This window comes from Entelurus aequoreus, linkage group LG12, assembly GCF_033978785.1.
Source record: "Entelurus aequoreus isolate RoL-2023_Sb linkage group LG12, RoL_Eaeq_v1.1, whole genome shotgun sequence".
Taxonomy (NCBI): Eukaryota; Metazoa; Chordata; class Actinopteri; order Syngnathiformes; family Syngnathidae; genus Entelurus; species Entelurus aequoreus.
In genome coordinates, this window is record NC_084742.1 from 9,520,011 (window position 1) to 9,533,935 (window position 13,925).

General features: G+C 37.9%; 1 protein-coding gene across 2 annotated transcripts in view; it reads right to left on the bottom strand.

Annotated features, from left to right (window-relative positions):
• The window catches only part of LOC133661417 (copine-8), a 182,356-nt gene that overhangs the window by 127,356 nt on the left and 41,075 nt on the right, over nucleotides 1-13,925 (bottom strand). For both annotated transcript variants that reach the window (XM_062064599.1, XM_062064600.1), the window contains exons 2-4: nucleotides 8,965-9,005; nucleotides 3,912-3,958; nucleotides 3,375-3,478 (exon numbers count right to left, since the gene is read on the bottom strand). In XM_062064599.1, coding sequence (XP_061920583.1) covers nucleotides 3,375-3,478; nucleotides 3,912-3,958; nucleotides 8,965-9,005 — 192 coding nt within the window. The remainder of the gene's footprint in view (nucleotides 1-3,374; nucleotides 3,479-3,911; nucleotides 3,959-8,964; nucleotides 9,006-13,925) is intronic.

A 13,925-nucleotide genomic window follows, 5' to 3' on the forward strand; every position in this document is an offset into this window, starting at 1 on the left:
GTGCAGTCTCCAATAACACCAGAAAAAGATGCTAGATTTGTTGCTAGTCGTTTTTGAATTTTTGAAGTCCTTAAGAATTTGAGAAGTCTTCAAAAACTTGAAAAATTCCCAACAAAGTATATTGTACAATAAGCAGCGACAATTGAAAAATATAGTCAAATATTATAAAGCAAGAAAAATAAATCTTAATACCAATGAATAATAACAGATATTTTTTAATCGCGTGTATACATTTTTTTTAGCCTTTTTTAAGAAAATATATGCATCATCACAGATTATGCAAATTATACAATTGCATCATATTAACCACGCCTCCACAAGTACATTGTCAATCTGGGAGAAACCCTACTACTTGTTCGTTAACAACCATGAGATATATTATAAATTAAAATGTAAAAAGTTAAGAATAATCTGAAAATATATATTTTGTAACTATCAGCGATTCAAACACCTGCCTCTCTTGAATTGTCTACCGCTTCTAATTAGCGCCTTGTCATCTTTGCGGTTTAGGTATAATAATAGCACCTACAGGTATATGCGTTTTTTAATAATAATGTATAATGTGTTTTTTTATGTATGTTGGAAGCTATGATACAAAAGTTGAAATGCTGAATGTTTCTCCTTCCTTAAAGAAAACCTTTCTACCCCTATATATCACCCGCTGTTCACGGAACCCTTGTTGTTATGGTAACCAGAGTAAGATGGCGCATATAGCCATAAACGTGACACACGAGGTATGTGGGAATAAACAACAAAAGACACGACTTTGCCTCTTGACTTGTATCGAATCTTCCCATGAGGCTGGGTGACAGCGGAAGTGATGGATACACGTAGCGATGGATACACGTGAAAAACCTACAAAAACAAACATGGGTATAGCCATCGGGACACCCCAAGCACAGACATTTTTTTTGTGTGTTGTATAATTATTTTTATTGCTTTAACGTCGCTACATGTTCAGCCATTGGACCGGAGAATGGAGCGGAGAAATACAGCAAGAATCAATAGAAATTGAACAATAAGGTTTGACACAAAAATATTATTTTCTCTATTATTATAGGTAATATGGCATGGTGGATTATGGGGTGGGGTGACTGAGCAATCAGAGACACAGAGAGATATTTGGACAAAACAATCCTCAGGATGGACATGATAGAATCTACACATACTATTATGTACAACAGAAAACAATACATTCTAGGGGGTGTTAACGATTGATCGATCGATTTATATTCCTAAAATTCAAGTATATTGATCTGTGCTTTGCTAGTTGGCTGTCTAGAAGATACATTTTACAATTCAAAGGATAACTGCACTTTTTGTTGGCTATTGTTCACAATCATTATGACAGACAAGAACACACGTCTATTTTTTTTCAGGATTTTAAAAACGATAAAAAACACTTGAAAGATGCTGCCAATGGTAGTCACCTTTGTAGCTTTCAAAGCCTCTTAAGACAACTTTATAACTCTCAATTTGGCTTGTTCCGATACCAATATTTTGGTACCAGTACCCCTACCAAAATGTATTTTGATACTTTTCTAAATAAAGGGTACCACAAAAATATCCTTAATGGCTTTATTTTAACAAAAATTATTGCAACCGAAGAACAATTTTGTCCTTAAATATAACAATGAACATACTAGACAACTTATCTTTTTTTAGTAAGTAAGCAAACAAAGGCTCCTAATTTGGCTGCTGACATATGCAGCAACATAGTGTGTCCTTTCCCATTCTATTATTTTGTCAAAACTATGAAGGACAAGCTGTAAAAATGGATTATGAATCTACTTGTTCATTTACTGTTAATATCTGCTTATGTTCTGTTGTAACATGTTCTAGCTACACTTCTGTTAAAATGTAATAAACACTCATTCTTCTGTTCTTGGATGCTTTACATAATTTTGGATGAATTCGGTCAGTACATGACTGCAAGCTAATCAATGCTAACCTGCTATTTAGGCTATCTGTATGTACATATTGCATCATTATGCCTTGTTTGTAGGTATATTTGAGCTCATTTAATTTCCTTTACTGATGTCCTCTGTGTAGTTAATTTATATTTGCATGCGTCATGACACATTGTCTGTATGTAATATTGGCTGCATTTCCGATAGTTGATGTCTGTCATGTTGTTCCAGACCACAGCAAACGTTACTTAGCTTGCAAAGATTGTAAAACATCCATTAGAATAAGCCGGCCTGCTGTTTCCTTTAACTTGAACACACAAATCTATAACTTTGGCCATTCTAAGCCAGTCATTTCCAGTAGTTTTCTCACCTTCTGAGAACTAATGTTTTCTAGTGTTGAAAAATGTGTAGAATAAACATTAAATGTTAATATTTCTGTCAACAAAGATTTGCATCAGCCTGTGACCCATTGTCATTTTGATAGTAGGCTAATATAGCTAATATAGACACGTACATCATGTGTTGCCTTCATTATAGGACTTATATAAGGCATTTATTTTTTTGCGGCTCCAGAGAGTTTTGTATTTTTGGTCCAATATGGCTCTTTCAACATTTTGGGTTGCCGACCCCTGTCTTAGCCCTTAACACTTGGTTTTGCGCATTCATGTAAAGCAAATGGCTTTTAATTCTTTGCGACTCCAAACAGATCTGTTTTTTTGTATTTTCGGCCCTATATGGCTCTTTCATCATTTTGGGTTGCAGACGCCTGGTCTAAATTAACTAATATCGTCCCTGAAACATATTGGTAACCTCAAATTACGATACAAATTGAATCCTTGTTTAAACAAATCAATACACCCTTAAAGCCCAACCGATTTTGCTGTTTTTCACAAAACGTTGAGAAGAAGTGAGGCATTTTTCTTGCGTTTACATGCAAGATAATTACAAATACATACACCAAAGCTATTCTTGCAAAGTGTAACTTATACCGGCGGGTTTAACTGTGCGGCTCCTCGGCTCATAGATTAGAATATAATTAGTCTGTGTCTAATAAAATAAACCAGACAAAATGCTCTGCTAATTCAATGAGGTATGCAACAGGAGAGGGAGGATCACCTACAGGCAAGTCTGCTGAATTAAATTCTACAAAGTCTGACTGTCTCAGAGAGAGCAGTGTATGACTCATGCAAAGAAATGCATATCAAAATGCTAAGACGTAACCATGGAGCTTTGGCCTTATTCACACACATTGGCAAGTGAAAGTAGCGTCAGCAGTAGAGCGTTTAAGGGACGTGGGATAAGAAAGACAATGATGGTGCTGGCTAAGAGGACAGAAGGACGCATGCTGCTTTGAGCTGATACCTGGGGAAATAACTGAATTCAAGATCTAAGCCTTGGGATTTTAGTGGTAGTAAATTAATTGGAAGCATCTCTGGGAAGAAACACACAATAGATCTTACTCACAAATCAAATCGAAGGTTCTGCCGCTCCTCAAAGAAGTAGTCCAAAATGAATTTGCGCACAAAGTCCGGATTAAGTGTGTTGTCGATCACCTCCGTTCTCCCAAACTGGGGACACAATCAGATGGACAGAAACACCACATTAATACCGCAGACCTTTCAAACATCTTAATGCATAAAAATACATTTTTGTCTAAGATAAGTGTTTTGGCGAAGCATTGATGGAGTGGCGGTGACTTGTGAATTTCTTCTCTTAGATAAAGATGTGAGGTAATAAATGCAGAGCAGCTGACAGATCATGTCAATGAGGGGTCAGGTAGGTTTTGGTTTGACATTTAGCTTGGCCTATTAATGCGTGCAGGCGATGGACTACTCACAGCGATGAATAACTGCACATGATTGGGCTGTGAGATTTACCACCTCATTTGCATTTATGAATTGCAATACATTTTGGGCTAGTTTAGACATTACTGGTCGAAATCAACTATGCAGGTGTGCCTAAAAAAAGAGTCCTTGAAGCGAACAAGGAAACGTGACTCACCTCTCTCCACTCCTTGTTGCCCATGCCTTGCGCGTAGAGGACGCAAACTGTAAAAGACATCAGAGACACGTGACATTATATTGTCATCAAAGCCCCAGGTTACCTCTGCAGAGCCATTAAATGGTAAACAACTATACCATCAAGTTGCAAAACATCAAAGCCTAATTGAGTAAAATTAAAGACAAAGCCTCAATCATACACCCTTCTCATGGCATTATGCAATTTTCAGAAACAGGTTTATTATCTAAAAGGTACACTAATAGAGCTCATTCTTTGATGTCGTTTCAGGTAAATGGAAGTAACCAATCTATATTTGTCAAACATGTCCGAGGTCTCACAGAAATAGTAGGAGACATAAGTATTTAATCCACTGCTGGTTTTGTAAGTTAAAAAAATGAACATTCCAGGCTTAAAAAATTATACCTAAAAATAAAATGAGTGCCTATTAGTGTGAGGCAAGTAAGTAAATTGTGACCTTTTATTTTGACAGTGAACCCTTGACTGGTAAGCACAGAGGTACCATTTTTGATCAATTCTTTATTTAATGAGCCTGTCGGAATCTCTGATGCAAACTTTTTTTAACCAATTACCACTTCAGAAAACAATTACACTCCAAGTACCACCATAATGACCAAGACTGTACTAAAATAAATATCATTTTTAAAGATTACCGGTACATGAAAATGTATGTTGAATAAAACTGTACTTCAATCAATCAATCAATCAATGTTTATTTATATAGCCCTAAATCACAGGTGTCTCAAAGGGCTGTACACTTAAAAGGGAACTGCACTTTTTTGGGGAATTTCGCCTATTGTTCACAATCATGATGAGAGACAAGAAAGAAAAAAATATATATATATATTTTAAAGATGATAAAAAAAACGCTAAAAAATGCGGCTCACTTAAAAGGGAACTGCACTTTTTTTGGGAATTTCGCCTATTGTTCACAATCATGATGAGAGACAAGAAAGAAATATATATATATATATATATACATTTTAAAGATGATAAAAAAAACCGCTCAAAAATGCGGCTAATGGCAGTCCCCGTTGTAGTCCTCAAAGCCCTTTAAAACAACTTCAAAACCCTCCATTAATTTTTTATAAAAACACTGCATGTATATATTTAATGTAGTAACAGACACGTTGATAACAATATGTAGGCCTGGGCCAATAACAATCTTTACTGGATGATATATTGACCTAAAAATATTTGCCGATAAACGATATAATTGCCTTTATTTTTTTGAGACCAAATTAACCACTAATGTAATGATAATACATAATAATAATGCAAGAATAACCTTTCAAATTCAATTAACTTGTATCTCTCGTATATTTTAACATTGTAAACTTTTAAGTACCAAGTAGAAAAAAATGAGATATACTGTCTGTAAGCAAATGTTTGCACTTGAATAAAAAAAATCACAACCAAAATCAATAAAAAAAGTTCAGTCCCTGTTAAGAAGGGGGTGGGGGACCCTCAAATATACACAACTAAAACAATAAACAAAATGGCTGAATAAAGTAATGTTGACCATAGTGATCATGGTTATCATTATTATCATGGTATTGTTGAATGTGCTCAAAAAGTACTTATACACACACTAAAATCTTTTCACAAAGTTGTATTTTTTTAATACCTAAATTAAATAGACACAATATACTTTTTTTGGCAGAGGAATCATCAAATAAGAGCCATTTTATTTTTATTTGTGTGTTTAAATATGTTTACCTTTTATTTTAAATTGGAAAAGGTGATCAATTGTTTAACTTCCGGTTTATGTGACGTCACGTGAGTTCACTTCCTGTTGGACGGATTTTGTGTCCGTCTGTTTCAACTTGACATTGTCGAGTTTATCGATCACTTTGTGCAAAAACAGCACATCTTTTATGTTTAATGTTTAATTAGTTGCTCACTTGTTCAGACAGTAATGTGTTTGTACAAGTTTAAATTAAGGAATGACGTTTCGTAATGGGGAATGACGTTAATGTCTGTTGTTTACATGTTAGCATTTAAGCTAGCTAGCAAGCTAGCGCCAGTCAGTCCGTTTGTATCAAAGTGCAGTTATGAATGATTGTTCTTTGATCATTTTAGTTTAGTACAGTAATACTAACCGTCGAGAGTTTTAAAGCAGTTATTTTTACTACAGTTTATTTGTAGTACAAACGCCCGCAGCCGCAGAAACCGATGTAAAAGATAGAATTTGCAAATCGTGGTATTCTGTTTTTATTTACGATTTACCTAACGTGCCAACTTCACTTGTTTTTGAATTTTGTATATCAAAAAGGAGATATTGCCCCAAGTGGAGGAGTTCAAGTACGTAGGAGTCTTGTTCACGAGTGGGGGAAGAGTGGATCGTGAGGTCGACAGGCGGATCGGTGCGGCGTCTTCAGTGATGCGGACGCTGTATCGATCTGTTGTGGTGAAGAAGGAGCTGAGCCGGAAGGCAAAGCTCTCAATTTACCGGTCGATCTACGTTCCCATCCTCACCTATGGTCATGAGCTTTGGGTTATGACCGAAAGGACAAGATCACAGATACAAGCGGCCGAAATGAGTTTCCTCCACCGGGTGGTGGGTCTCTCCCTTAGAGATAGGGTGAGAAGCTCTGTCATCCGGGAGGAACTCAAAGTAAAGCCTCTACTCCTCCACATCGAGAGGAGCCAGATGAGGTGATTCGGGCATCTGCTCAGGATGCCACGCGGATGCCTCCCTAGGGAGGTGCTTGGGGCACGTCCGACCGGCAGGAGGCCAAGGGGAAGACCCAGGACACGTTGGGAAGACTATGTCTCCCGGCTGGCCTGGGAACGCCTCGGGATCCCCCGGGAGGAGCTGGACGAAGTTGCTGGGGAGAGGGAAGTCCGGGCTTCTCTGCTTAGGCTGCTGCCCCCGCGACCCGACATCGGATAAGCGGAAAGAAAATGGATGGACGGATGGATATAAAAAAATACCAATTTATATTTTTTAATCTGCGATGCTGTTTTAATTAGTGTGATAACCTAAACGCAAAAGGCGGAGGATTGTTTATTTTTTCTCCGCCGTGACAGACATGTTCACCAATCAAAATTGTTAAAATCTTGCATCCTTTGCCTCGTGGCCAATTGAAAGTGTTTACAGGAAACAGAAAGTTTGTGTGCGCTGCACTGGAGTCAGCCAGTAGGCTAATAACATTGCAGCTTGGAAAAGTGTTGATGGTTAATAAGTTAATAAGTCAATTAATCGACCGATAAATAAAAATGACGTTGAAATATATTATATATATATTATTATATATAATATCAACTCCATCAATAAATTGCTATGTCCATGTGTGTTTGTTTTTTTCGTCTCTCACTTCAAACAGGGAGAAAGTGGTCTCACTATGTGCATCGCTCTCAGCACCCGAGCACCTTAATTTAACAGTAGAATTAACTGAACGCAGTGAGCCCTCTTTTCAGTCATTCACAATCTTTGTCTCTGAGGCCTTGCTTACACACGTAGGAAGCGCGGACAACAACTCCCCACTCGCGAGTCGCTTGTGGGAAGTTCTGCAAAGTAACCAAAAACTAATAAGAAATAGTATAATTACAAGGCCAAATGTCCCAGAATATTTCCGGAAGGGCAATATGAGCTCATCAACACGGACGAACGAGCGAGAATGCTGTGATTGCAACAACAAAAAAGACAATGTTCGACCTTGTTTGAGAAACAAAATGCACTTTAATGTTCAATATTTTTTTAGGTAAAATATTAGCCTACAGAAATCAGAGCCCATTTTATTTTTGTTGTTTATTTATTAAGGATAACTTAAAGTTATTTACATTACAATTACAGGACAATGGTACATTTTTCTACAGTAATAACAAATAAAAGTTGATATCTTTTTAAATGGTTACTTGCATTATTATTATATATTATGATTATATGTGTGCTTGATTTGGTCACAAAATAATGCTGACAATAATATCGTTTATTGGCAATAATCTGTCAATCAATGTAAAGTTTTTATTGGTTATTTCTTTAGTTTAAGAGCATGATGTAGACAAAAGCTGTGAGTCTGTCTGCATTAAACCAAATATGTTTTAAAGTAAATTATAGCATATTGTTCTGTATAGCACATTGAGACAAGAAAATGTCAATTGACAGTCTAAAAGTAGCATGTGTTCCTTCACTCGTTTTTTTTCTCAGTTTTGTGCATTTTTAACTCCGGGCATTCAATTGATGGCAACTGGACCGTTTGGTTTGTCTTAAAGACGTTTTGCCTCTCATCCGAGTAGGCTTCATCAGTTTGTGCTCATAGACTTAGATTGGTCAGATCTGGTTTAGCGGCTGGTGCCAAAACCCGAAACGGTCCAATTGCGATCGATTGAATGCCCTGAGATTACAATGACCTGGATGAATGAGAACATTTATAGATATGCATTTTCATGCATAAAATATAAAAATGGCAATTTAGAGAAAAATCGCAATTAGGTTTTTCCCCAGAATCGTGCAGCCCTAGTAAGTGAACCGCAAACACTGTATGCTTCTTTTTGAGCCGCTCCTTTGTTGCTTGGGCAGTACGTTTTGGATCATTGTCATGCTGGAAGAACCCATTTTCAGTGTTCGTGCTGAGGCCAGGAGGTTTTCATCCAAGATTTCTATTGTACATGGCCATATTTACTTTTAATATCAGCAGGGGATCCAATAATTACCTTCCCCACAAGAAAAACATGGATTCTTGATCGGCTTAGTACTTGTGCCTGAAGCTTTGGTTTTCCTTTTGTGTCACTGCTTTTTATTTTATAAGGTTTTTTTTTCCTTGAAAGCAGCCAGCATCCCTCCATTTTCTAGATGATCTCTTTTCCAAGAAGTGCATTTTATGTATGGGCCCCCCCACTCGTCACCATTACGTTAATCACTGCCATCCTTGTCCCTGATGCGCGTCACTGTCAGCATCATCACCTTGTCATTTGTGTTCCAAGTTGCTGCGAATGTGCTGACATGCTTTGAACTGATTGTGTGATGTTTTATGCATTGCGTCCCCCATTGCCTTTTTACCCCTTTTAGAAACATGCCTCAAAAACTTACTTGGGTCGGATTTGGAGAAGGTGTCTCTGTCCAGCAGGTTTCTGTAGAGAAAAAAGATAAAATGCTCACTTTAGTTGTTTATCATTCACTTCTGTCCGTCAGAGAATTTTACCACTACTTATGTATTCTGCACGCCACGCACCCTTACCATAACCCTCTGTTTACAGTACGCCCGTGAAACTCCAAAGCAGTGGTTAGCACACTAGAAGCGAAAATATTTGCTTATTTGCACTTGCATTTGCTATCCACAGATAAATACACAATTTACCGTATCTCACTCGGAAAATAATGGCTGGGAAAAAGCAAGCAATTGTTATATTACTGTGTCCAATTAGTTACTCATTTCGAACATTCAAGCAAGAAACCCCCAGATTAAGGTAAACAACTTGGAACTGGAACTTGCAGAAAGAGAAATGTAAAATCAACTGGCCTGATAAGTACATGGTATAATCATTAATGCTAATTTGAGAAAAGAGATGAATGATGATGATTGTACTTAATGACAACCCTGAAGAAGGAACTCAAGGCTTTCTTGAGTAGCATGCTGCAAGTGGGGCCCTTCAATGAGGTTGAATCAACGCAGAGCATAAAGGGCTTTGATGAGGACCAATATCTATATCCGACACTGCCGCATTCTGGCGTTTTTTGTTTTTTTTTAAATCTTTTCCTGTTCTGATTGTATCTCAATTGTTGAAAGAAGAGGCCTGATTTAAAGCAAACCTAAGTCTCACAGATACATTATTTAAAATACTGTAAGCTAAAATGATGCATTAAAATAACAACCTGTTCCCAGATAATATTAATTACAACCATTGTACAACCAAGGACAGGAGAACTATACTTAAGGTAATTGTATTATTTAAAGTGGTCGTATTATGCAAAACCAATATTTCTTATATGCCGGCACCTGTTTTTTGTGTATTTGGGATCCCCATATTTGCTGAAAATTTTGTTTGGATCGTATCTTTATTGATATGTCATTAAAAAAGCGCTGAAGTGATATTTTGACACGAAAATGAATGTTTACAAATGCGGAAATCTGAAAAAAAATGTGGCTGAGGGCCGAAAGTCGACTGCATATAAAGTAACTGTGTATGTATGAAATAAATAAATATATATATATATATATATATACTGTATATATTAGGGGTGTAACGGTACACAAAAATTTCGGTTCGGTACATACCTCGGTTTAGAGGTCACGGTTCGGTTAATTTTCGGTACAGTAAGAAAACAACAAAATATACATTTTTTGGTAATTTATTTACCAAATTTGTAAACAATGGCTTTATCCTTTTAACATTGGGAACACTATAATAATTCTGCCCACGTTAATCAACATTAAACTGCCTCTAGTTGTTGCTCAGATTAAATACAATGACAAAACGTTACTTCTACATATAAAAAGTGCAACATTAAACAGTTTCAAGTCAACTCATCATGCTTAATTTATCACAGCATTTGGGAAGCCTGTAGTTGATTTTTATTACGTAAACGTTATATGTTTATCAACATGTGATAGCAGGGACCCTGCCATTCAAAACTAGGCTGCTGCATTTCCAATGATTAATGTAACTATAGCTGAAAAAAATGGTACAATAGCAATAGGAGAGACTATTCATTCCTGAACACCATGGAGTTCATGTAGTGAAGTGAAGTGAAGTGAATTACATTTATATAGCGCTTTTTCTCAAGTGACTCAAAGCGCTTTACATTGCGAAACCCAATATCTAAGTTACATTTAAACCAGTGTGGGTGGCACTGGGAGCAGGTGGGTGAAGTGTCTTGCCCAAGGACACGACGGCAGTGACTAGGATGGCGGAAGCGGGGATCGAACCTGGAACCCTCAAGTTGCTGGCACGGCCGCTCTACCAACCGAGCTATACCGGTTGGTAACCGGCTTAATGATGCAGTTACATTATTATATCAACTATCAGAGACAGAAACTCTTCATTTAACATAATGTCCTTTTTTGCTGCTTCAACACAGCTCAATCAACACAGAAAAAGGTAAAGTGAAATAACAGACAGACAGGGCTTTGCTGTCTGTAACACACAAACACACACGCACACCGCAAAATGAGCTAACGTTACGCTAAAAGCGAATTAGCCTTCACCTCAAGCCAGGACTGCGAATGAGCTAAACTGCCTTTTATATTTATAGAAGGTCAACGGGCTCATAGTGATGTTACTAGTAGTTGACTGGGAGGTGTTTATTATAATTTGGGGAGAGTCCGCTGCCTGATGCTTACCTGCTAAACGCTAAGCACTGACTACATGCGCTCTGAATACGCACTGCTGATTGGCTGTTACCGCTCTGAATATGCACTGCTGATTGGCTGTTACCGCTCTGTTTGTAACCAATCAGATGGTTGTGTGGGTGGGACAATGCTGGGTGCTGTGTAGAGGACTGACAGAGACAGAGGCAGAAGGAAGCGGAGGCGGCTACTTAATATGTTCGTGTGGAAACTCGTTCGGTACACCTCCGAACCGAACCCCCTGTACCGAAACGGTTCATTTTAAATACATGTACCGTTACACCCCTAATATATATATATATACACACACACACACACGTGTGCATGCGTGCGTGTGTGTGTGTGTGTGTGTGTGTGTGTGTGTGTGTGTGTGTGTGTGTGTGTGTGTGTGTACATATTATATTAATACAAAATAATAAATAAATGATAAATGGGTTATACTTGTATAGCGCTTTTCTACCTTCAAGGTACTCAAAGCGCTTTGACAGTATTTCCACATTCACCCATTCACACACTGATGGCGGGAGCTGCCATGCAAGGCGCTAACCAGCAGCCATCAGGAGCAAGGGTGAAGTGTCTTGCCCAAGGACACAACGGACGTGACTAGGATGGTAGAAGGTGGGGATTGAACCCCAGTAACCAGCAACCCTCCGATTGCTGGCACGGCCACTCTACCAACTTCGCCACGCCGCCCCATATATATAAAATATAAAATACATATAATGAATATTTTTGGTTATTAAGACTGTGTGAAAAGTTGGACTCCTACCTTGTTTACTTCCGTGGCGACCTCCTCAAAGTTTTGTAATCAATAAAAATTAAGCAGCTAAAATGTGTCAAACATGAATAGTGTGGAGAGAGTGTTTTGCATTTTTCCCATCATGCTTTTTAAAGGATGTAATTGGGTGTAATTCAATATTTTTTAATGGTATATGGACATTTTTTTAATAATATCCCCAAATTGTGTTGTGTGACAATGTCTGTTGGCATTTTGTGTTGATTACATTTTTTTTTGCACTCTGACTAGGGAAGGTTGTTTGTATTGGGTCATCTAAGTAAATGCTGCACTTGTTTTCATTCAAAGCATGGTGGTTATAGACCTGAATTACTAATGTTATTCACAAGATATAACTTAAAATGTATGAAGTCCTCAATTCAGTATCATTTTTCTCTTGAATTATTTGTCTGTTTTCTAGCTGTTAAGAGCTGGAATAAAGACATGCTGCTCTCTCAGCCTTCTGCCTCCACACCCGGCCATTGAAAGGGAAGCCAGATCAAAGTTTACTGCTCCAAACCATTTTGTGCCGAGCACGGATAAACCGCATAGCTTGGCGTAAATGTGGCTTTAGGTGGCAGGAAAGCTGGAAATTCAGCATTACTGATAACTATTTGGCTCTTGCCTTAGCAGGAAAGGGTTTAGGGCTACAAGTTAAAGTAAGCTTCCTCCCCCGGAGAGGGTATTTGAGGCTCCACGGTGTAAGAGTGTCTGCTGTTCAAAGCGCATCACACATGGTGGCACTCCAAATGGGCTCCTGGGCTCCCCCTGTCAGTGTGTGTGCGAGTGTGTGTGTGTGTGTGTGTGTGTGTGTGTGTGTGTGTGTGGGTGTGTGTGTGTGTAAGACACGTTTTCAGGATTTCCACCTCAGAGCATAACGTGAATGATTCATAGCTCCCTCACTCTCTTTTTCGCTCGTTTCGTCCTTGTTTTTTTATCCCGAGGCAGGCAACGGAAAGCTAAAAGCTGTCATCCAATTCAGACAGGTCTGCAGGGATAAAAGGTTCCAAACTCAAATAGTTTCAGGATTTTCTTCTTCCCAAAATACATGATCATTCTAAATATAGTGCCAGTTTCAGACCACGCTATAAGTGTCATTATATCAAATTGCATGTATTCTCTATGCACACTATTTGTGAAAGAGAAAATACTTTGTGGCTTAAAAATTTTGGAAGTATCACCAATTTCTTGAAAACAAACACCAGACCACTCTACCATCTTGTTCAACTGTTCTGCACAAATACATGCAATTGCCCTTTTCAAGCACTCATTTATACAGTTTCTGCTCCGAGAAAGAGCAAAACTCTAAGTTTCCCTCTGTGATTAGTTGCACATTGAATCAGCAATACTCTCTCGCACTGCCGAATATGCAGATATATGCTACTGTTATCAATTTGCATGGGGAATTGTGGATATCAGCAAAGCCACTTGGTAATCAGCTATCAAACCCAATCATATTAGCACTGCTGTTTGCAGATTGAGTAAAAAACTTAATTAAACTATGCCATGTGAGATTGTCCACATCTTAGTGTTTCAAACAAACAAAACCAAAAGTAGATACAAATATTGGGTGCTTGAAGAAATGTTCTAATTAAATAATTGGGTAAATCCACAACAATTTGCTGTTAAAGTAATTTTTTTATTGCTTGTATTCCGTGACGTGAAAAACCGTGGTGGGCAACCAAGCCACGATGGCCATGAGCAGCAAGCAGCACGCAAACTCTCTTTGAGTACAAAAGGGGCCTAGATCTTCCTGCAAAAAGCAAATACGAGGAAAAAAATTTAACTATGCTATGGAATAGATCACTATACTTTATCAAAAAAAAACATTTGTCGAGCGATATCAAGGATTATCTGTCGGTGAAGTTACGAGACATAAACTATCTTGTGCTACTGACGTCATTTTACACGACAAAATAGACGGAATCT